At 36.2% G+C, this 24,759-nt stretch overlaps 3 protein-coding genes across 3 annotated transcripts; 1 reads left to right on the forward strand and 2 right to left on the reverse strand.

Annotated features, from left to right (window-relative positions):
- Window positions 1-68: 68 nt before the first annotated feature.
- On the forward strand, window positions 69-12,144 carry LOC117316855. Its single transcript, XM_033871639.1, has 5 exons — window positions 69-125; window positions 2,753-3,275; window positions 3,950-4,080; window positions 5,129-5,368; window positions 10,831-12,144. Exons 2-5 carry the CDS (start codon window positions 3,043-3,045, stop codon window positions 10,938-10,940), a joined length of 714 nt encoding a protein of 237 aa, XP_033727530.1. The 5' UTR covers window positions 69-125; window positions 2,753-3,042; the 3' UTR covers window positions 10,941-12,144.
- A 5,020-nt stretch (window positions 12,145-17,164) lies between these two features.
- Window positions 17,165-20,396, reverse strand: LOC117316870 (SPRY domain-containing SOCS box protein 2-like). The gene is made up of 5 exons (XM_033871661.1): window positions 20,232-20,396; window positions 19,738-19,816; window positions 18,967-19,104; window positions 18,005-18,442; window positions 17,165-17,626 (listed from the first exon to the last, which is right to left on the reverse strand). Exons 2-5 carry the CDS (start codon window positions 19,778-19,780, stop codon window positions 17,589-17,591), a joined length of 657 nt encoding a protein of 218 aa, XP_033727552.1. The 5' UTR covers window positions 19,781-19,816; window positions 20,232-20,396; the 3' UTR covers window positions 17,165-17,588.
- A 647-nt stretch (window positions 20,397-21,043) lies between these two features.
- Window positions 21,044-22,772, reverse strand: LOC117316864. The gene is made up of 2 exons (XM_033871652.1): window positions 22,557-22,772; window positions 21,044-22,392 (listed from the first exon to the last, which is right to left on the reverse strand). Exons 1-2 carry the CDS (start codon window positions 22,648-22,650, stop codon window positions 21,599-21,601), a joined length of 888 nt encoding a protein of 295 aa, XP_033727543.1. The 5' UTR covers window positions 22,651-22,772; the 3' UTR covers window positions 21,044-21,598.
- Between the last annotated feature and the right edge of the window lie 1,987 nt (window positions 22,773-24,759).

The raw sequence follows: 24,759 nt of genomic DNA on the forward strand, positions 1-24,759 counted from the left end.
TTAAAATTTTGATTATATCCGAGAACTCTTTCGAGTAGCGGATGAATGATAGTTTTTGCCGGAAACAGCTAAATTCTAATAAGGAAGCCTGATTATCTTTGTGACGGAAATTGCGGATAGCTAAGGTAAGTACGGTATGTTTTTTTCTTCTGTTTTTCTATACATCAATATGCAATTGTTTACTTCGTAAATGTCACAATTAGTCCTTAAATTAAAATGTGTAAATAGTCGGCTTCAGGAAACACATGACGCAGACGTCCGGACTGTTTTGAATGGTTTGTTGACCAAAGGGAGATAATATTATTGAGAAAAAAGGTTGCAATGAACAAGCTCTGTTTACACATACATTTTACACATTCATGTAAAACCATAAACTGTCTAAATTGAGTTTTTTTGCATTACAAAATTTACAATTTACAAAATAAAAAGCATGGCACGACATAGATAAACACTATTAAAATGATATTATTATATATAACTGTTTCACAAAAAAAAAAAAAAAAAACCCAGTATAGATAAGCTCTTGTACACTTGCAATTGTACTCCCCATATTATGCCAGCATAAGTATAAAATATCATCAAATATAATAACGGAATCATAAAAGAGCATATAATTTCTATATTTATGCTAACTAGTTGGGTGGTCGGTTGGCACAGTGGTAACACACTTGGCTTTCACTTATGCTAGCTGCCGGGGTTCGATTCCCCGATCGGACGTGAAAATGTATGGGCTACCAACCACGTGGGTTTTCTCTGGGTACTCCGGTTTCCTCCCACAGTAAGACCCCTTGGGAGCTTCCATCCGGGCCAACAAGCGTGATTAATATAAGTTAATGTAACTATTTTCGCAATTGTTGTAATCAGAGACCTATATATACTAATGTAGCGAAATAGCCGGGGAACTATATACTCAAAGTCCCGCAGCCCTCGTTACGTGTCCTCGAGGTAGCGTCAGACACCCGCCACAATACCCAAGTTTAGAATTAAATAGTGTGGGTCGTCGAGAAACACAATTCAACACCGTCGTAAAGTTTCAGCCTATGTATTCAGCAACATCAGCAGTGTACAGAGCATATATAAATGGCAACACCGCTCTCGCTTTCATCAGCATACGTAGCAACATCCAGCAAAGTAACACCTAACACTCTCTGGCTTGAACTCCCCCTCGAACTGCAACTAACTCCTTGCACTCCACGAACTCCCTCTCTGAACTGAACTCCCCCTCCGCTCTCGCTTTCACCCCTTTTATACCAAAACCTAACGGAGTGCCGGAGCCCTGCCGGAGCCCTGCCGGAGCGGTGCACACCTGTACCGGAGCCTTCCGCTCCGGTGACTTAAATGTGTAAATAACAATGTACATAACACTTAGAAAAACAATTAGCCGCGAGTAAATGTTGACCATGTGTAATAAAGATGGGGCATCGCTGGAGCTCCCAGACAGGTCCAGCCATTTGTAGTGGATAATAGGGATGAGAGGCAATTAATACCTCTCTGACAGGGGCAATAAACATGAACGGGGGCCGGGCAGACGATTACTGCCACGGGCGTGGTGAATTGATTACTTCACGGGATATCATCCCCACGTGTCCCCCCCCCATCTAATTACCAACGGTCAACAGATTGACGGGCTATTAAAATTCCTAAAGCAAAGATGGTATAACAGAAAATAGAAACATAGAAAAATACTACACTAATATAGAAAAATACTACACTAAATTAATGTAGGTCTCTGATTTCATTAATCATGTGCTCTGTTACAGTAAAATAAATAAAGTTTACATCTTTTTTAGTTGATTACGATAATTGACTGTTGTTGATCAGTAATTGGCAAAAAACGTTTGCATGAAAATTTGAGAAAAGTTGTTTGGTCTGAATGGTAATGCAGGTAACTGGGTCGTCTGTATCAGGAGACACCTGGAATAAGTCTACACGGGTTAGTCACATGCTTACCTGTGTAGTCTTATTCCAGGTGTGTCTTGACTGGGGCGACCTGGTTACCTGTGCACCAACTGCCATTCAGACCAAACATTCGTGGGCATTTTAGTCAAATTTGTGATAAATTTCTCAAATTTTCAAACATAAGTTTTTTGCCAATTACTGATCAACACCAGTCATTTATTGATATCAACTATTCGGAATAAATAATTATATATTATACTCTTTTAGCATTCCATAATTACATTTTATGATATTGAATATTTTTGTGATGCAGCAGTATAAAATTTTGTGCTGGCAGCTATTGGATATAAGTGTCATGATCCATATATGTTTGATTATATGTTGGGTGTATTGACAGATGAGGCGAGTACCTGTGGTTCAATAAACATATTTCAAGTTTGGTAGGAAAGGGATAATATCCCAGAGTAACAGAGGTCAAAATACTTATAGTATCTTGTAATTAACTAGGGGAGAATCAGGTCTAATGTGACTAAAGCATTCAGATGTGAAAAGCATTTTTTTGTTTTCATGTTTTTGTTTTTTTTATGTTGTTTTGCAAATATAAATGTTTTGTTAATGACTATCAACTTCCATGTATTTTAAATATCAAACAGATAGCTTGCTTGGATTGAAAAATAAAATTATATACATATAGACTTAGACCATTTGCAATGTGACATTCCACTTCCCCAGTTGCAATTTCTCAACCATTAGATATGTTAAAATACTGTTGTGATATTTAGCTTGATAAGGCTTTAAACTATGTTTTAAAAGTATGATCGAATCATAAGTTTGTCTTTCATGTAATTTACAGGTAACATGGACTCTATGAAACATTGGTGTCTGAAGACTGAATGGGGAAAATAAAAGACCAGATTCCAGCAGATTCTTTACAAATTAAATGTTTCCAACTTTGAAATTTATTTCTTGTTCATATATATTTATAAATCAGTTATGTAGAAAATGACATTGGTTATATATGTAAACCCATCCTTTCCCTCTCACACCCCATCAGTCTACCTTCATAAATAACAGGTTAAATAGTGTAATTTATCACTGATAATATCTGCACAGAGTGACTACATCAATGCGGTGGTCAACAAAATGTCACAGAAGAACATGGACAATATGAAGCATCCCAAGTTACTTGACTTTAGGGAAGTTTTAGGAGAACATCTTTATAGTAAAGTACTTGAGTATTGTAGAAATGAGTGCCATGCACAGAAAATAACAGGAATCTTATTGGAGTGTGGAAAAGAAGACGCCTTCCGCTTGCTGGAGGACAAAGATTTCCTAGGAACTAGGATCCGTTTAGCAGAAGAAACTTTGAAGGAATGGTATGTGAAGGAATGATATTTTAAGGAAGAGTATGTGAAGGAACGGTATGTGAATGAAAGGTATGTGAAGGAACAGTATGTGAAGGAACAGTATGTGAAGGAAAGGTATATATGTGAAGGAAAAGTAGTATGTGCAGGTTAAATTTTAATTGTGATAGCAGCACTAGCTCTTGATGTGTTTCCTTAACACAGTTTTTCTCATCCATAAATCACTGCTAGTCAGTGAAATGAAGGAATTCCAAGCCATTGCTCGATAGTTTTCATTTATTCTGGGATCTTTAAAGCACATCATTTTATACTTATATTAAGGACATATACATGGTGCTGTATTTGTTGTTGCCATATTTGATTTACTAAATACCCTAATACTTTCTACTTAGAAATCTGGAGAAATTTGAATAATTTAAAAACATTTAGGAACTTTAAAAAGTAGTCATAAGAGACAATGTTTTGAAGGTACATACAATTTAGCAAATGGATAATATGAATTGCTAAGTTCAGGTGAAAGGATGGGAGGCTCAGATCATAAAAAGAATATGGGTTCTTACCTGTGTAACAGATGGGATGTTTAATAGGACAGAGGAACAGGTAATAAAAGGCGACATGATACTTCACACTATAATAAAGAAATTGATACATGTATGTATTAACATGGGGCTTATTCTCTGTTGTAGTGGATCGTATATAGAGGAAAACGAATTAGTCAAGGCACTTCCTGCTTCAGAAATTCTTCCCATCTCTGTAGCTGATTCATTGTTTGAAAAAGTCAGTCAGCTAGAACCAGCATTGCCTTGTCAGATAACAGGTAAGATTGAAAATAAAATTATTCTCTTAACATGTTATTGGTCTTCCATTATTATATTTAAATAAAAACTTTAAAAAGTTTCAATATTATTCAAATTCTAACAAAGTACCAGCAGTATGTACATAAATGGTCCCTTCACCTATAGCTATGTCACATCTCACATTGCTAATAAACTGTATTGTCACTATGTAAATAAAAGACCTTATGTAGATGTGCATGTGACCTTTTTTCTTTGAAATTTTAGCTGCCATATGGTAAATGGTCACTTTAAACAGGTTTTTGATAAAGGGCCATAACTCTTCAGTCAATTTCATTAACCTTTGTAAAATGGTGAATTAAAAAAAAAACCTATATTTTGACATATTAGGTGTTTCCAAAACTATTACCTTGGCAACACAATCCCGAATATGATTGGGCAAAGTTAAGATATTGGCCAATTTTGACCAAATTTATTATACAAAGGTATTTGCATTTTGTTGCCATGAAATCCAAGCTAAAGCCAGAAGTGACTTTGATGGGTCAAAATTTAATTATTGACTGATTCTGACCAAATTTGGTGTACAGGGGTATTAAGGGATGCCAAACATCACTATATAGGATTTGTTGCCATGGCAACCTTGCTGAAGCAAAGAGTGGCCTCTTCTTGGTTGAAATTTAGATACTGCTCTAAACTTGATATTTAGGTGAATTAAGGATACCAAATAAATATTGGCTTCTGTACAGATAAAATTCCCATATGAGAATTTTGGTATTGAAATGAAATCAAAAACAATTTTCTGCTGAACATAAAGAGAAATAGTGTATCAAATTGAATTCTCTATATATTGATCTGCCAATAAATTTAAGCCCATACCTGGTAGCAAACCTTAGCCTATTGCACTTACATTGTACATGCATGTATTAGATAATGCACTTTACATTTCATGGTATCTATAATTAATACATACAGGCCCTTTATACATCTTGATACTGACATACATTATAGTATGTACAGGTTTTTGATATGTGTTTATTACCATACTTGTATCATGCATACTCTTTTCTTAAGGAATGTTACTGGAAGCAGAATCTGTGGAAGTGGAAATGATGTTACATGACCCCGAGGTCCTAAGGCAGGCAGTAGAGCAAGCACTGATGTCTCTGTCTGCTAGAGAGCCTGAGGCAGTTGAGGAGGTGTCTGATAATTTCAGTGATGAGGGTTCAGACACTGAAGATTCCATAGGAGACCAGTTGTTTGAGGCAGTGGAGAACATATACCCTGATTCAGATATAGCTTCTAAAATTACAGGTTTGTTATCATAGATTCATCGTCTAAAGGTTTAACGAGATATAGTTTCAAAAATCACAGGTTTGTTATCATAGATTCATCGTCGAAAGGTTTTACTAGATATAGCTTCCAAAATCACAGGTCTGTTATCATCCTTTAAAGGTTTTACTGCAAGTGATTCATCACTCATTGTCTTAATCTGTTGTTAGAGTTGTCTAGTCACCTACTATATAATTACCTACTGTTAACAAATGGAAGAGTCTAGTCACCTACTGTTAACTAATGGAATAGTCTAGTCACCTACTGTTAACTAATGGAATAGTCTAATCACCTACTGTTAACGAATGGAATATTCTAATCACCTACTGTTAACTAATGGAATGGTCTAGTCACCTGTAAACTAATGGAATAGTCTAGTTACCTACTGTTAACTAATGAAATAGTCTACATGTAGTTACCTACTGTTAACTAATGGAATAGTCTAGTTACCTACTGTTAACTAATGGAATAGACTAGTTACCTACTGTTAAATAATGGAATAGTCTAGTTACCTACTGTTAACTAATGGAATAGTCTAGTTACCTACTGTTAACTAATGGAATAGTCTAGTCACCTACTGTAAACTAATGGAATAGTCTAGTTACCTGCTGTTAACTAATGGAATAGTCCAGTCACCAACTGTTAAATAATGGAATAGTCTAGTTACCTACTGTTAACTAATGGAATAGTCTAGTCACCTACTGTAAACTAATGGAATAGTCTAGTTACTTACTATTAACTAATGGAATAGTCTAGTTACCTACTGTTAAATAATGGAATAGTCTAGTCACCTACTGTTAACTACTGAAATAGTCTAGTTACCTACTGTTAACTAATGGAATAGACTAGTTACCTACTGTTAACTAATGAAATAGTCTACATGTAGTTACCTACTGTTAACTAATGAAATAGTCTACATGTAGTTACTTACTGTTAACTAATGGAATAGTCTAGTTACCTACTGTTAACAAATGGAATAGTCTAGTTACTTACTGTTAACTAATGGAATAGTCTAGTCACCTGTAAACTAATGGAATAGTCTAGTTACCTACTGTTAATTAATGGAATAGTCTAGTTACTTACTATTAACTAATGGAATAGTCCAGTCACCAACTGTTAAATAATGGAATAGTCTAGTTACCTACTGTTAACTAATGGAATAGTCTAGTTACCTACTGTTAAATAATGGAATAGACTAGTTACCTACTGTTAACTAATGAAATAGTCTACATGTAGTTACCAACTGTTAACTAATGAAATAGTCTACATGTAGTTACTTACTGTTAACTAATGGAATAGTCTAGTGACTTACTGTTAACTAATGGAATAGTCCAGTCACCAACTGTTAAATAATGGAATAGTCTAGTTACCTACTGTTAACTAATGGAATAGTCTAGTTACTTACTGTTGACTAATGGAATAGTCTAGTCACCAACTGTTAAATAATGGAATAGTCTAGTCACCAACTGTTAAATAATGGAATAGTCCAGTTACTTACTGTTAACTAATGGAATAGTCTAGTTACCTACTGTTAAATAATGGAATAGTCTAGTTACCTACTGTTAAATAATGGAATAATCTAGTTACTTACTGTTAACTAATGGAATAGTCTAGTTACCTACTGTTAAATAATGAAATAGTCTAGTTACCTACTGTTAACTAATGGAATAGTCTAGTTACTTACTGTTAACTAATGGAATAGTCTAGTCACCTACTGTAAACTAATGGAATAGTCTAGTTACCTACTGTTAACTAATGGAATAGTCCAGTCACCAACTTTTAAATAATGGAATAGTCTAGTTACCTACTGTTAACTAATGGAATAGTCTAGGTACCTACTGTTAACAAATGGAATAGACTAGTTACCTACTGTTAACTAATGGAATAGTCCAGTCACCAACTGTTAAATAATGGAATAGTCTAGTTACCTACTGTTAACTAATGGAATAGTCTAGTTACTTACTGTTGACTAATGGAATAGTCTAGTTACCTACTATTAACTAATGGAATAGTCTAGTCACCAACTGTTAAATAATGGAATAGTCTAGTCACCAACTGTTAACTAATGGAATAGTCTAGTTACTTGCTATTAACTAATGGAATAGTCTGGTTACCTACTGTTGACTAATGGAATAGTCTAGTTACTTACTGTTAACTAATGGAATAGTCTAGTTACTTACTATTAAATAATGGAATAGACTAGTTACCTACTGTTAAATAATGGAATAGTCTAGTCACCTGTAAACTAATGGAATAGTCTAGTTACCTACTGTTAAATAATGGAATAGACTAGTTACCTACTGTTAACTAATGAAATAGTCTAATGTAGTTACCTACTGTTAACTAATGAAATAGTCTACATGTAGTTACTTACTGTTAACTAATGGAATAGTCTAGTGACTTACTGTTAACTAATGGAATAGTCTACATGTAGTTACCTACTGTTAACTAATGAAATAGTCTACATGTAGTTACCTACTGTTAACTAATGAAATAGTCTACATGTAGTTACTTACTGTTAACTAATGGAATAGTCTAGTCACCTGTAAACTAATGGAATAGTCTAGTTACCTACTGTTAACTAATGAAATAATCTACATGTAGTTACCTACTGTTAACTAATGAAATAGTCTACATGTAGTTACTTACTGTTAACTAATGGAATAGTCTAGTTACTTACTGTTAACTAATGGAATAGTCTAGTTACTTTCTGTTAACTAATGGAATAGCCTAGTTACTTACTGTTAACTAATGGAATAGTCTAGTTACCTACTGTTAACAAATGGAATAGACTAGTTACCTACTGTTAACAAATGGAATAGACTAGTTATCTACTGTTAAATAATGGAATAGTCTAGTTACCTACTGTTATCAAATAGAATAGACTAGTTACCTACTGTTAACTAATGGAAAAGTCTAGTTACCTACTGTTAAATAATGGAATAGTCTAGTCACCAACTGTTAAATAATGGAATAGTCTAGTTATCTACTGTTAACTAATGGAATAGTCTAGTTACCTACTGTTAACTAATGGAATAGTCTAGTCACCTACTGTTAACTAATGGAATAGTCTAGTCACCTACTGTTAACTAATGGAATAGTCTAGTTACTTACTGTTAACTAATGGAATAGTCCAGTCACCAACTGTTAAATAATGGAATAGTCTAGTTACCTACTGTTAACTAATGGAATAGTCTAGTTACTTACTGTTGACTAATGGAATAGTCTAGTCACCAACTGTTAAATAATGGAATAGTCTAGTCACCAACTGTTAAATAATGGAATAGTCCAGTTACTTACTGTTAACTAATAAAATAGTCTAGTTACCTACTGTTAAATAATGGAATAGTCTAGTTACCTACTGTTAAATAATGGAATAATCTAGTTACTTACTGTTAACTAATGGAATAGTCTAGTTACCTACTGTTAAATAATGGAATAGTCTAGTTACCTACTGTTAACTAATGGAATAGTCTAGTTACTTACTGTTAACTAATGGAATAGTCTAGTCACCTACTGTAAACTAATGGAATAGTCTAGTTACCTACTGTTAACTAATGGAATAGTCCAGTCACCAACTTTTAAATAATGGAATAGTCTAGTTACCTACTGTTAACTAATGGAATAGTCTAGGTACCTACTGTTAACAAATGGAATAGACTAGTTACCTGCTGTTAACTAATGGAATAGTCCAGTCACCAACTGTTAAATAATGGAATAGTCTAGTTACCTACTGTTAACTAATGGAATAGTCTAGTTACTTACTGTTGACTAATGGAATAGTCTAGTTACCTACTATTAACTAATGGAATAGTCTAGTCACCAACTGTTAAATAATGGAATAGTCTAGTCACCAACTGTTAACTAATGGAATAGTCTAGTTACTTGCTATTAACTAATGGAATAGTCTGGTTACCTACTGTTGACTAATGGAATAGTCTAGTTACTTGCTATTAACTAATGGAATAGTCTAGTTACTTACTGTTGACAAATGGAATAGTCTAGTTACCTACTATTAACTAATGGAATAGTCTAGTCACCAACTGTTAACTAATGGAATAGACTAGTTACCTACTATTAACTAATGGAATAGTCTGGTTACCTACTGTTGATGATGGAATTGTCTAGTCACCACATTTTAATGATGGAATTGTCTAGTCACCAAATTTCAATGATGGAATTGTCTAGTCTCCAAATTTTAATGATGGAATTGTCTAGTCACCAAATTTTAATGATGGAATTGTCAAGTCACCAAATGTTGATGATGGATTTGTCTAGTCACCAAATGTTGATGATGGAATTGTCTAGTCTCCAAATTTTAATGATGGAATTGTCTAGTCACCAAATTTTAATGATGGAATTGTCTAGTCACAAATTTTAATGATGGAATTGTCTAGTCACCAAGTGTTGATGATGGAATTGTCAAGTCACCAAATTTCAATGATGGAATTATCTAGTCACCAAATGTTGATGATGGAATTGTCTAGTCACAAATTTTAATGATGGAATTGTCTAATCACAAATTTTAATGATGGGATTGTCAAGTCACCAAATTTCAATGATGGAATTGTCTAGTCACCAAATGTTGATGATGGAATTGTCAAGTCACCAAATTTCAATGATGGAATTGTCTAATCACAAATTTTAATGATGGGATTGTCTAGTCACAAATTTTAATGATGGAATTGTCTAGTCACCAAATGTTGATGATGGAATTGTCAAGTCACCAAATTTCAATGATGGAATTGTCTAGTCACCAAATTTTAATGATGGAATTGTCTAGTCACAAATTTTAATGATTGAATTTTCTAGTCACCAAATGTTAATGATGGAATTGTCTAGTCACCAAATTTCAATGATGGGATTGTCTAGTCACCAAATGCTAATGATGGAATTGTCTAGTCACCAACTGTTAATGATGGAATTGTCTAGTCACCAACTGTTAATGATGGAATTGTCTAGTCACAAATTTTAATGATGGAATTGTCTAGTCACCAAATTTTAATGATAGAATTGTCTAGTCACCAACTGTTAATGATGGAATTGTCTAGTCACCAAATTTTAATGATGGGATTGTCTAGTTACCAAATTTCAATGATGGAATTGTCTAGTCACCAAATGTAAATGATGGAATTGTCTTATCACTAAATGTAATTGATGGAATTGTGTATTCATCAACTGTTAAGAATTGAATTGTCTAATCGCCAACTGTTAAGTGATGGAATTGTCTAGTCTATTCAAGGCATCTACAATGTAACAGTACGTGTTTCAGTAGCAATAAGAGATCCACATGCTGTTCATTCAACACTTACTTCAGGTTTAGTGTATGCAATCTGTCACATCATAGAAGTTGACAGGGAAATCTTTTTATAGTCAAAATGGGAGACATTTGAGTGAATGTTTTGAGAAGCTTGAGACTTACATCCTTCATTTTCTGTTGACAGGTATGTTGATGGAGTCGGGCAGTCTCAGCCTGGAGCAGCTCCTGAAAGACAGACAAAACCTGACTGCTAGGATACACCAGGGTTATACAGCTCTTCAGCTGAAGGATTAGACATCAAACAGGGATGTATTTGAAACATACTGCCCGACTTAAAACATTCTCATACAGGAAACCATTGTTTTCTTGATAATGATGTGGTGTCGTTTTTACTATCTTTTACTTAGTAGCTTCACAGGAGACTTGCTTCAAATGTCTGAAAGCACTTTTTGAATAGATTGCAATGCATTTGTCACTCATGGATTGGTGATAAGGTCAGTCTGTCAAGGTTTCTGCTGGTTTAGGCCAACCTTCTTGTTTGCATTTTAGTAATGCCTCATTTAGGAAAAAAAGAAAATCTAAATCTAAAAGTAGAGAATGTCCAGCCATAAAATAATTAATATTCACCACTTCTTTTCAATCCGACATGTTCATTGAAAGTCTGAAGAGAGGCTAAAGAGATTCCCATTTCACCTTGTCAAAAATCAAAAACCTAATAAATCAGGAAAACTTTATCAGCACCTTGTCTTTCAACATATGACCACTAGTGGTTTATACATTTTCATACAGGGTCGTCTTCACTATCCAACCGTTACAATCTGAGTACTCCTCTTCAAGAGTAGGCAGAATGTAACACTACAGAAGATGATACAGAATCTAAAATCATTCAGTATGTCTTGGGATGCTTAACTGTTAGTTAGATATTAGTATAGATGTTTGAAGAGAGAATTGTGAGTATTACTATAGATGGTGGACGAGTGAGTTGTGAGTATTAGTATAGACTGTGAATGAGAGAGCTCTGGGTATAATACCATTAGTATAGATGGTGGACGAGAGTTCTGGGTATTAATATAGACGATGGATGAGGCTGTTATCCTGGGTATTAGTATAGACGATGGACGAGACTGTTATCCTGGGTATTAGTATAGATGGTGGACGAGACTGTTATCCTGGGTATTAGTATAGACGGTGGACGAGACTGTTATCCTGGGTATTAGTATAGATGGTGGACGAGACTGTTATCCTGGGTATTAGTATAGATGGTGGACGAGATTGTTATCCTGGGTATTAGTATAGATGGTGGACGAGACTGTTATCCTGGGTATTAGTATAGATGGTGGACGAGACTGTTATCCTGGGTATTAGTATAGATGGTGGACGAGACTGTTATCCTGGGTATTAGTATAGATGGTGGACGAGACTGTTATCCTGGGTATTAGTATAGACGGTGGACGAGACTGTTATCCTGGGTATTACTAAGACGGTGGACGAGACTGTTATCCTGGGTATTGATATAGACGGTGGACGAGACTGTTATCCTTGGTATTACTATTAGTATAGACGGTGGACGAGACTGTTATCCTGGGTATTAGTATAGACGGTGGACGAGACTGTTATCCTGAGTATTAGTATAGATGGTGGGCGAGACTGTTATCCTGAGTATTAGTATAGACGGTGGACGAGACTGTTATCCTGGGTATTAGTATAGACGGTGGACGAGACTGTTATCCTGAGTATTAGTATAGATGGTGGGCGAGACTGTTATCCTGGGTATTAGTATAGATGGTGGACGAGACTATTATCCTGGGTATTAGTATAGACGGTGGACGAGACTGTTATCCTGGGTATTAGTATAGACGGTGGACGAGACTGTTATCCTGGGTATTAGTATAGACGGTGGACGAGACTGTTATCCTGGGTATTAGTATAGATGGTGGACGAGACTGTTATCCTGGGTATTAGTATAGATGGTGGACGAGACTGTTATCCTGAGTATTAGTATAGATGGTGGACGAGACTGTTATCCTGGGTATTAGTATAGACGGTGGACGAGACTGTTATCCTGAGTATTAGTATAGATGGTGGGCGAGACTGTTATCTTGGGTATCAATGTACTTATGTAAAGGTGTGTACATTACTGTGGATGTGAATATCTATTTTACATCGTGATGCCATGTCAATAATCCCTGAACAGCGCCATTTTCATATTAAGTTTGATGAGATGAATTGAAATAAGACGAGGTACTACATATACAATATTACTCTAAAGTATTATATTTTCAGCATTATATTGATAAATAGCAATCACCTGTCATGTGTCATTAATGCAGGAGTCGGTGATCTCAGGCCATTGTTTACCTATTACAGGGTTACTTTTGTAGCAGTAATATTTTCTACAAATTATTTCTTGTCTTATAATGGTGCAGACTTCACATTATGCATTGAAATTGTAAATTCAGCACTAAATATTTTGATATGCACATCGACAATGGGTTGTGTTAAAGTATACCCTGCAACATCCGTCCATCTCTTAGCCCTTTCTTTTCATCACACACGACATACTGGGATGAAACTGAATACCTGCTTGGTCAAGGTCACTAAATATAGAAAAAAAGTTTCCATGCAATAACTTCAGTTTGCTTTTGCCAATCAGACTGAAACTTCAAAGCGATCTACCTCAAACTTAATTCATACAGTGCTTCTTTTTTGGAAGTGCTTGTTTAGGATTGCTTTTCAGTGTCAAAGGCAAAGGTCAAGGTCACTGTTACTATAAATAGAAAATAAGTTTCCAAGCAATAATTTGACTTTTCTTGGGCCGATGTAACTTTAACTTCCTACAGTGCTTCCTAATTGAAAGAGCTTGCTTAGAACTCAAAGGTCAAGGTCACTGTTACTTTATGAATATATAAGAACTCATCACTTTCCATGCAAAATTTAGTTTGCTGTAGTCAATCTAATTCTTTCAATACTTTCATACATGCTTAGATGCTTAGAATTTTTTTATAGTTTGAAATGATCAAGGTCACTGTTACAATAAACAGAAAAACAGTTTCCTTGCAATAACATGAGTTCCGTTTGAGCCAATCGACCTCAAACTTCATACAGTGCTTTCTTATTGAAAGTGCAGGCAAATGGCTTCTTGCTGATTCTAAAGGATATATAGCCACATGGCATGGCCCTTGCTGACCTGTCAGTGTTCTAGTTACATGTAGTCAAAGAAATATGTCAAAATGATTAGAAATTTAGGTTGTTAATGTGTAATAATCAGAAAGGTTGTAGTACCAGGATTATATGGCTGTATGTCCCTTCAATACTGTAATGGGTTATGGCACATGGTTCAGTTTTAATTTAGACTTGTTGTTGATGTATGGTGCTGTTGCAGTCTGAAGATCTCTTCTGTCAATTTCAAACCAATCTCTTTGAAACTTAAATTGGTAGGTTCTATAATCAGAATGTTGATTTCATGAGTTTTTAAGGGTTATTTCATTTTGGAATTTTAAATTTGCCTTGGAAATCTCCATTCAACTCTTGAAAATCTCTATAAAATCTATCTTTTTATTGTAAGAAAGTAAGTCAATTTGGGATGTGATTTGTATATCCACAGTATTGTTCATTTTGGCTATAGCCTTATTTATACAGAAGGTTGTCCAGAGTATAGCTTGCTACTTTACCTACATTGCCAAGACAATGATTAATACTTCATTTATGTCTTGTTCCTCTCTTCACTTATAATATTTTATGTAATATTGGAAATAATGCAAACATGACTTTTTAAAGGTGAAGCAATTTGGATCTGCCTGCCTGATTCCTTTGGCTAGTAAAGTTAAGTGTATATATTTTGTATCTACAAATCCTAAAATATTTCCCTGTACCTTAGTAACACACTACATTATATTTTGGCACAGTTTTAAATGTAATACGATGAGTGTACAAATTGTTGCTGCAGGGCATGACTGGCCGATTTATGTTGTTTGGTTTCTATTGTTTATTTTTATCACAAATCAGTATAGTTTTTGTACATATGTAATGTTCACCAAGTTTATATTTTATTGTAATTGTGCTGCCATGACTACCTTATGGACCAAGTTTAAATTACTTTTTGATATTGTAATACCTGGGTATTCATACTATAGAAAAGTTTTCATTGTTAATAATTTTACTATACATAAACATGTATTACATTGTATGTCTCAACATCATCACATGTGCATATTTTTGTTGTGAACTTCATAATAATGTAGTTTGTGAAAAAAGATATTCAGCTGAAGGTACTGTAGAGGCTATTGACACATGGGTTAACATGTGAAAGTTATTTGATAATTTTACTGGTTGTAAGGACATATGGGGCAGTTGCCTGGTACTGGCCATAGATCGCTTGTTTTTCTCCAGGAACTTCGGCTTTTCCCTACCTCAAAAAACCAGGCACATCCTTAAATGTCCCTGGCTGTTAATAGGACGTTAAACAAAATAGGCCAAATAAACCAAACGCCAGGACATACCCTACAGAAGCTCTAAAGTATGTTAAGTTAGCAGGCCCCTGTGTCAACAATATTCCTTAGCTTGAAACTTTTCACTGGAAAACATTAATGGATTTATAGGAAAATCTTAAGGAATTTGAATCTTCCTTCAATAATACAGAATCCCCTTAAGTTAAGGGATATGTTGATGAAACTGGGGTCAGCTATTTCAAAGTTGAATTTTGTTTTTGTAATATATACATATTAGCAATAAAGCTGTATACTGGTCAAAACGTGAACCGTATACTATTAATCATAACTGGTTTTCTGTCTGTTATTACAGCCTTCCGGCCTTTCAGCTGACAAGTTTAAAAATCTGATGTTGTACCATTGATATCATATAAACAGATTATCTCCCTTTAACATAGGATAAAACATTCACAGCCACAGTCTCGGACGACACGTTCTTGTTGTTTCGAGAACAGTGTAGAACATGTTCCTGTAAATTTTCGCCCCGTCTCCGTGAACGTAGCAGAAACATTGGCGTCCACAAACCATTAGTGGGCAGCTGAAAATCTCAAACACTCATTATACTCTTATTTATACGTCATAAGTCACTATACTGTGCAGATATTATTTAAATAACAGTATAGCGATTTCCCGCATCAGTGATGTTTATTGAGCACAATATGGATAAAGTGCAGACGTTTGGCAGTCTACATAAAGACAATGCCTTGTTCTTGCTGTGTATGGTCTAGGTTTCGATACGAGATTCTTGTTTTTGGAACATGTTCTGTGCCCTTTCTCAATGTCAGGGCGCTAAGAACCAAGAACGTTGTTCTTATTGTCACCCAAAGACACCCAAAATGCCACGGCAACCGGTTCCATGCCTCTGTCTGTCGGTAACGGAAAAAAAAAAAAAAAAAAACCCTAGCACATATACACTGCTGATGTCACCAGCGGATAAACAATGCTGAATACATTGAATAACTAACTAAAGCTAGCATGGGTGATGCTGTATGGACTTCAGACATCACCCTAAAAAGGCTCCAAAAATGGTAATGGGCTTCAGCAGCTGCTCAGATCGGCGGCCTTGGGGTCGGTTGTTGATTACTTTAGTAGACTGGTGATAATGTTAATGTTATACATATATCAGGCGGAGCTAACAATTTTCAACCATTTCGTATGTACACCATGGTTTCACCTGTTAACATTAACCAGTAGTGTGTGGTGGATTCATTGGTGGAGGGTCCTTAAGAGCGTTGCAAGTATATGAGGGAGAGGATGGCAAAGGGTCAGGATTTGTGCAGAGAAAAATCAGCGTCTTGTTGGTAAATAGATTTCCGTATATCACTACCTGTTATTTTAAACGTGACGTTTTGGCGTTTAAACTGTCACGTTTCCCCAGACAAATGGACAACTGGCTGTGATATAGGAAATCTAATCGTACAAACAATTACCAACCACAAAAATGTTCCATAACGTATTGGGAGCTCTGCTAGATAATTTTTGGCTGCCCCGTACAGTCGGAATGGGAGTTCCGCGAGATTCGCAAGAAGAATCAGAATTACAGCCATCGGGTGATTGGAGAGAAGCTGCAGTGAGAGCATTACTGATATTGGTTATAAGGAAGGGAGGAGTCATTGTGGACGCCGACATTGACAAGCCCTAACAGCGAAATGATGTGATCGAGGACTGGAAGAATCACTTCACGGCTTGACGACTTTTCTTGTAATATGTAGCTATGGCCTAGTGTATGTATCCATACATGGACTCACCGTAACTATGGACTTGTATATTCCATAACAATAATGGGACTCTCCGAGCCTTCAGAAACATTTCGTCTTCATTATCACCGGGATAACTTGGTATTTAACGTTAGAATCAGTTGCATGTGATAAATCTGATATATCACTACTCGGAGAAAGTACGTAACTTTCTTTTCAATCGCGATTCCAACATGGCAGAACTCAGTCGAGTGCCGTTGTATTATTATTTCATTCTTTAGATTTCAAATAACGACGTTGTTTTAAGTACCTCGGCAAAACAATGAGCGCAAACTTATATAAATGAATATTTTAATTGTCTATACAGTGGAATCATTAATATAATGGAAAAGACACTGGGTATCTGGACATTTCACATATTTAGCTTTATACAAAACAGGTGCCCTCGTCAGTGAGATATTGTCAATGCGTATCACTAACGATGACTGCGTTAGACACTAGAAAGGCCAAACTTTGATGACTCTTGTAGATATTTTCCTTCTGTGCTTAGTACGTAACTACGGTACCCATGACACGTGCTGACCTATCCCGATCTTGCACGTGTGGTACCTAAAGGGTAACGCTGTATACAGCTGTTATGGTAATTAATTCTATGTACAGGGATTACACAGAAGTTAGATATAAACTTGAAGATTTCTTCACATGGCAATGAAGAGAACACGTCATCACGGAAACACCCTGAACCGGAAGTGATTACGTCATCTTGTCTTGCGGATAGGACCTGTCACGATGATACCTGCGAAAAGAATAGATACATTTATGACTGAATTCCCTGAAGTAGTTTTCTACTCTATGCTTGGCTCCGCTTCGAAAATACAGTGTGAGGAAAACTTATGTGAGAAGCATAACGGAGATAAATTGCATCAAGGCAAGAAACTCCGGCAAAATAGATGCGAGTTGTGTAACTTCAATTTTAGCATGACACGAACATAAACAATGATAAACAAAGAAAAAGAATTGTCACGAAGATGTTGGATTGTGGTTCAAATAGACAACTTGATGTGTCGTTTACTAATATACAGTGTTCTAACGTTGTAAAATGTAACCCAAGACCTAGACAAAAGTACTATATATAAGCATGAAGGTTTCTGCTGTAAACTACCGACCCGCCTACCTTTTCCTCTGTAGACCATGGTGACTGCTGCCCCTGGTGACGTAGCTGATATCATAGGATACACAGTTTGTCCCTCAATGTCCATATCGGAGAAGGCGCACCCATAAAATATCCCATCAGCCCCAAATAATAATTTCCTCTCTGGTATGTCGACATACATGTAAAATCTGTCCGGTAACTTACGTTGACCACCCCTGGGAAACTTTGAAATCTCCTTTCCGTTGTGAACCGTACGTGACGTCACAAGATCAATTCCCCATGAATCCTTTGTTTCTCCAACTAGGGCAGCACTTTTATGAAGGTAAATTGGTGCGCTTTCGTTTGCGATTCCCACACTAGCATGTTTTCCTCGCATCCACGTCGGGAAACCTATCTCAAAGATGTGACGGCCTTTACAAAATCCTCGACTCCATTTCACTCCATATGTTGTCTCCGGATCTGGAAGAAATTTTAAATCAAAACTAATAGCTAATGGTTATTTGACGTGTTCCTGTTGTCAGTGATCATAACGCAAATCACAAGAGGTGAACGGAATGTTTGATTGAGGAGACTTTACCTACCTCCAACATAAGATTTGGGAGTTCTTCTCTCTTGATTTTACCTTCCTCCAACATAAGATTTGGGAGTTCTTCTCTCTTGATTTTACCTTCCTCCAACATACGATTTGGGAGTTCTTCTCTCTTGATTTTACCTACCTCCAACATAAGATTTGAGAGTTCTTCTCTCTTGATTTTACCTTCCTCCAACATCAGATTTGGGAGTTCTTCTCTCTTGACTTTACCTATCTCCAATACTACATTTGGGAGTTCTCTCTTGACTTAACCTACCTCCAATACCAGATTAGGGAGTTCTTCTCTTTTGATTTTCTCCAATACCAGATTTGAGGATTTGAGAGTTCTTCTCTTTTGATTTTACCTATCTCCAATATCAGAATTGGGAGTTCTTTTCTTGACTTTACTCACCCTTTGATTGATTAACTACTGTGTTTTCATTAATCCTCCTGAAACCGGTTGCCTTGGCGACAAGGTGATCTGCAAATGTTCTGTTGGAACGGACCGTTGTTGACATCCAAGGGGCGGGGTCCTCACCGCCAGCAGTATCTATACATATGTTGAAAATATCAGTTTTAATTGATCTTCAATTCGTTAAATGACTTCTCGAAAATATTACCAATACATATCGCCAAGTCAATAAATTAGTCCCATCATTCATTTCAGATATTGTGTTTCTCTGACTGTAACCATTTTAGAGACATGATACACGGGATTAAATCAATCTGTTGATACTGTGGATATTCTAACCTAGTAATCTGACGTGATTACTAGTGTGACTTAAATGACCATTTTGTAAATTGAAGACCACGGATGAGTTTATTGGGCGCCATTACGATCTGATTAGGGAACGTTTTACTTCCTTGCGTGGTATTAAGTTATACAATGTTAATATGCCAGGTGGTTCCGTTATCTAACCTGATCTCATATTAGGTTGGCCTAGAGTGACATTGGGGTTTATTGATAAACAGATAACGCTGACCATTCCGGATTAACTGGTCTCATATTATGACCTTGATTGGCCTAAAGTGGTAAAAAGTTCACTGTACCAAAACTATAGAAAGTTATAACAAGTTCACTGTACCTAAACTACAGAAATCGGTAACAAGTTCACTGCAATTTTGATAAGCGTTAACATCTTCAGCTAGTGAAATATCGTGCATGAGAATATGAAATACTTACCGACACTGGAGTGCCATGTATTTGGACTTACTACATTGCCCATTCAACCAGTGTTGCTGATAGCCGCTCCGTTACCATTCTGTCAACATGACACACATAATCCCCTAGTATTGGAGTATGAGGCAAGTAGATTAATAATCTTAAGTAAATATATACAATAAAAAGAGTTAGTTTGACTTTCCTCTATTGACTTTCCTGTATTATCGGAATGGTTCGATTTACCTTTCCAAAGCTACAATTACGTGGCAGAGTAGCCTAGCTAATAGTTGATCTCCGACAAGGTTACACTGTTCTCAACACGGAAGGTATTAACAGGTTTAACACAAACATAACTACTAAACACCATTTATCACTCTTGACATAAACAGTGTCCATCGACACACTGAATCTAGTGTTAACACATATCCACAACGTATTTATATATCCCGTTAATGCATTCTGTACCACTAATAACATGAATGTTTTCAAATACTCGCATGCATTGATACCCTTACCTATATCTGACATGCCTCAGGTGCCATGTTGTACGCCGATATCCAGGTTGTAACATGAATACATTGTGTACCTGTAAATAGTACACAAGGAACCCCCAGAACGTTAAAGCCCGCGTGTCTAACTACTGTGAATGACTAGATAACCACCCAATACACTAACATATATATATATACACTACTAACACATACATATAGATATATACACTAACGCGTGTCTCGCTCTGTCCACTAGATCAGGATCATTAGTATGCCAGTTCAGTGCTGAAGAATGGTTTACCAATTATCATTATTACACGGACAACAAAAGAGGTATATTTACCGATATTTACCGATATTTAAAATAACTCTGCTATACGGATTACCTGTTTTGTATTGTAACTGACGAAATGGAAATTTTGATTTTATATTTTGCTTCTTTCAAAACATTTGTTATTTCGTACACTTAAAAAAAATCAATCTGAGAGAGAAACATACTCATTTAAAGCTATCAATACATTGAACTTCCCAGCTTACCGATATTGGTTAAGCCGGGCTATTTATATTGATACCGATCACATCGAGATTTAAAGCATGGTCAGCTCAATGCTATACCTGTTATTGGTTGTTAATTTAAGGGGAGCTTGTATTGGGCACAAAATCGTACAGATAAAACATCAGCACTTAGATATCGAAATCAAAGTGTTCAAACCTGTGGACAAAATGATTAAGGACTACGGACCACAGACTCGCCACGTCGGTGAAGCTGACTATATCCAATCGATTAGGAACTCGGAACATATTAACTTCGGTTATTCAAATGGTCAGCACCAATATATTAATTCACACGGCCCACTTATGGTCATTGAAGCCTACTTACAGGTGTGAAGAAAACAAAATAGCCGATCTTCTAGTTGTACGCCTTTCTTGGTCCTTTTGGACAATCAATACGTCTCGTCGTATTACAATGAACACTTACCAAAATCAAGCTTTCATATTATTTATTAGTTACTTTCATTCATTTTGATTCCATTGTTACTAAACTCATTATGATAATATACAGTGGAATGTTCATGTCCAGATAATGTCAATATTTGGTATATGCCATTTAGCAATGTCGAGAGCCTTTGGTCAAGGTCGCAGTAATAAGACAGGCATTGATCAGAATTATAAAGTTATTTAGACAACAAAATACGTTCTGTGAATTTTGTAATAAACTTCAGGAATGTAGAATCGATACAAGCCATTCCTCTCGAGTAAACGACTATGCAAGCTTTCTAACGTCAAAATGCATTGCAATACTAAAACAACAATACATTTAAAACAATTATCTCCAAACGCGATACTTTGCCTATATTTTCATGTCTAATATTTACACATTTCATTCAAATCTACAGACTAGAACTTGCTGGCGTTCTCAATGATTGGGAACCAAATTTGATCGTAGCGACAGCAACACATTTCGACGACGATTTATTATGAATAGAGAAATGCACTAATTGGTCGTTTGTTTTATCTTGCCATGTGGAAACCGTCAATATCTCGCAGGCGCGAGATTCGCCGAGATGTATGATATCGAACTCTAGAACTGGGTACAAGAGTATATCTGACGTGAAGTGTCTATAATAACCGGACTGAGACGCTTCCTCTACACCCTCCAGACAGAACTGTATGTATTCTGTCTGATTGACATGGTTGTTGAAGTCTGTGTCACTATATCTGGTTTTCACTTCACTCCGGAAACACTCTTCGGGAACTTGCTGAAATTCTCGACTTGTTTTGACTTCATTTTGTAAAAGATCAAAGTTAGCACTAGTAGCAGACGTATGTTTTACTTTGAACCACTTGGGCAGTGGAGTTGGGCGTCTGGTGTCCACATTCGTCATGACGAGAGCGGTTACGCAACGGGCAAGCTCTACTTTTGTATCTGCGCATGACAGGATGTACAGATTGGTCATAGATGTGCGCCCTACTGCAGCTGCTCGACTCGCCACAAGAAGATCGGACGACGATAAGCGTACAATGTCACAATAAAGATGATTTGACAGTCTCAGACTCTGGCTTACGAGGAAAAAGGCATGTGTATAATCATTATCAATGTTAGCACGGTCAAAATATCCATTCCGAAATGCCAAGAACGCTGCATTCATGAAGAATTTTGCGGTGGATCGTATTCCCAAATGCCCTGGAAAAAGAAATGGTTTTAGTTGTCCATGGACAGTTTTTATCGGAATCATTTCTTGTTTAAATAGGTACAAAACAAATTTCTTTCGAGTAATGTTTTCACCACCAGCTTTAATATACATGTAGATGCATTTATAAGACCGAATACCATATAGGTGACCGCACCTGTTCTATCCAAGTAAGATGATGGGAATTCCTCTAAACAACACCAGCCCACTGTGAGAGTTAACAGAAATGATCTTGTACTGGGGAGTATCATGGGCACCACTGAAAAAAGACATGTCAAAATAAATTATATGATTTTTAGATTTGGAAGATGGACTTTGTTTACAGAATTGCTTCGTGTTGGTCGTAGCGAACCCGAGCACAAGCAAAGGGAATGAACTCACTTAAAATCGAGTTATGATAACATTTCACCTGAGAAAGATATAGAGGATATTGAATGGTTTTCCGTTGCATATTACATATATTTCACTCATATGACAGAATATCGATATTTTCACGAGTGCGAAGCACGAGTGAAAAATATCGAAATATTATGTCATATGAGTGAAATATATCTTATATTCAACGGGAAACCATTCATTTTTCTTTTTATTGCATTTTATATACTTAAAAACATTTAAGTTTAAAAAATCGAAAAATTAATTGTGTCAAAAAGTGCGGGAATCAGTAATGACATCATTTCTTTGTGACGTTACTCCTCGTCAACTTGACGGCGCCATTTTGAAAGGACTGATCAGCGCAATTTAGAGTCATATACTCCCAAACAACCTAAAATTCAAGTTGCACATATGTATTAATGGTAATCCAAGACGCTCATTCACGCTATCCTAACATAACAATGACCACTGGCCTGGACGCTTGACTGGGGGAGTCCTTGAGACATCAGTGTATAAAAATAACTCGCCGCATTTATATTTATAGCGAGATTTGTCACGGAGGCGAGAACGAGGCTATAACAACGTGCGATGCACATAAACTACACACATGGGCGTTGTTTACATCGAGCATACGTGAACTTTTCCAAATAATGCTTTCATTTAAACATATTAACAGAATATTCGCGTAATACCCAGGTAACTGAATAAAATCAACAAACATAATTTACATTTAAATACTTAATTCTAAAATGTAGCAATATGCATACAACAAAACATCGATAAAATTTTAGATCGGTGAGGTTGACAATGTTCAAAAGCTAATCAGCAATCCAATAGACGTCCGGCAAAATCGGAATTCGAGTCTATTTCCTTTTCTTCTCTTGCTAAGTTCCAACGAATCATTTCCTTTCCTAAGGAAATACTCGTGTTTTGCCGATTCAACTCACTTTTGCGTTTTTGTTTTTTTTTGGCAGATTCTGTCTGCGTTTTCGCAGGTCCACGCTTTCGGCGTTCCACCTTTTTGTATGGACTGTAAAACCTGTCGTTGCATTGTGGGACTAATTATCAGAGAAACTTGGTCCGGCAGCCACAGCTATCATTTTTGGGAATTCCCCGTATACATTCATAAATACACATTTTCTTTCAGTTTCTGATTCACGATAATCTGTCAGGCATGTATCAAGTCCGAAAACTGTAAAAAGCTCAAAATGTAAACATTGATATATGTTTCTTCGGGAGTATGTGACTTTAAGCGTTTTCTGCTGTTATTGGAGAATCTGTGCATGAATAGCTAACGTCAAGTGAGTATTTTGTCAAAAACTAGTCAGAATATTTCAGAAATACAGCAAAATAACTAATTTATCTATCTCCGCTTCGATTGGGAAAATCGACAAGTTTCAATGAGGTGAATACAAAGGTTCGCACTGATTGGTCAAAAACGGAAAACTTATATTTTCACTGCAAAATCTTATAATTTCACTGCTCATCGCTGCAAGGTTTATTAGTTTGATAAATTTCTATATTTCACTGGCAAAAATGCAAAAAAAGGGAAATATCAGATTATACGTAAACCTCTCTAAACCTCTGCAATATGTCATGGCGAATGAAATGTGTATCTATTTGACTGGTGTCAACACAAATACCATTTTGACCGGTGTCCACACAACTACCTATTTGACCGGTGTCCACACAACTACCTATTTGACCGGTGTCCACACAACTACCTATTTGACCGGTGTCCACACAACTACCTATTTGACCGGTGTCCACACAACTACCTACATGTATTTGACCGGTGTCCACACAACTACCTATTTGACCGGTGACAACACAACCACCTATTTGACTGGTGACAACACAACCACCTATTTGACCGGTGTCCACACAACTACCTATTTGACTGGTGACCACACAACTACCTATTTGACTGGTGTCCACACAACGAATTGTCTGCCGATCATCATCCATATGTACCGGTCATCATC

The sequence above is a fragment of the Pecten maximus genome, chromosome 2 (genome assembly GCF_902652985.1).
Source record: "Pecten maximus chromosome 2, xPecMax1.1, whole genome shotgun sequence".
NCBI classification, from domain to species: domain Eukaryota; kingdom Metazoa; phylum Mollusca; class Bivalvia; order Pectinida; family Pectinidae; genus Pecten; species Pecten maximus.

What these genes read in the sequence shown, in the direction of transcription:
- LOC117316855 (XM_033871639.1), top strand. Translation starts at nt 3,043, where the DNA reads ATGTCACAGAAGAACATGGACAATATGAAGCATCCCAAGTTACTTGAC. An exon ending in ATTGCCTTGTCAGATAACAG is followed by an intron (nt 4,081 to 5,128) that starts GTAAGATTGAAA and finishes TCTTTTCTTAAG; the next exon opens with GAATGTTACTGGAAGCAGAA. An exon ending in TATAGCTTCTAAAATTACAG is followed by an intron (nt 5,369 to 10,830) that starts GTTTGTTATCAT and finishes TTCTGTTGACAG; the next exon opens with GTATGTTGATGGAGTCGGGC.
- LOC117316864 (XM_033871652.1), bottom strand. Translation starts at nt 22,650, where the DNA reads ATGATACTCCCCAGTACAAGATCATTTCTGTTAACTCTCACAGTGGGC. An exon ending in ATCTTACTTGGATAGAACAG is followed by an intron (nt 22,393 to 22,556) that starts GTGCGGTCACCT and finishes TTCTTTTTCCAG; the next exon opens with GGCATTTGGGAATACGATCC.
- LOC117316870 (XM_033871661.1), bottom strand. Translation starts at nt 19,780, where the DNA reads ATGGGCAATGTAGTAAGTCCAAATACATGGCACTCCAGTGTCG. An exon ending in TACATGGCACTCCAGTGTCG is followed by an intron (nt 19,105 to 19,737) that starts GTAAGTATTTCA and finishes ACATATGTATAG; the next exon opens with ATACTGCTGGCGGTGAGGAC. An exon ending in AGTAGTTAATCAATCAAAGG is followed by an intron (nt 18,443 to 18,966) that starts GTGAGTAAAGTC and finishes AATTTCTTCCAG; the next exon opens with ATCCGGAGACAACATATGGA.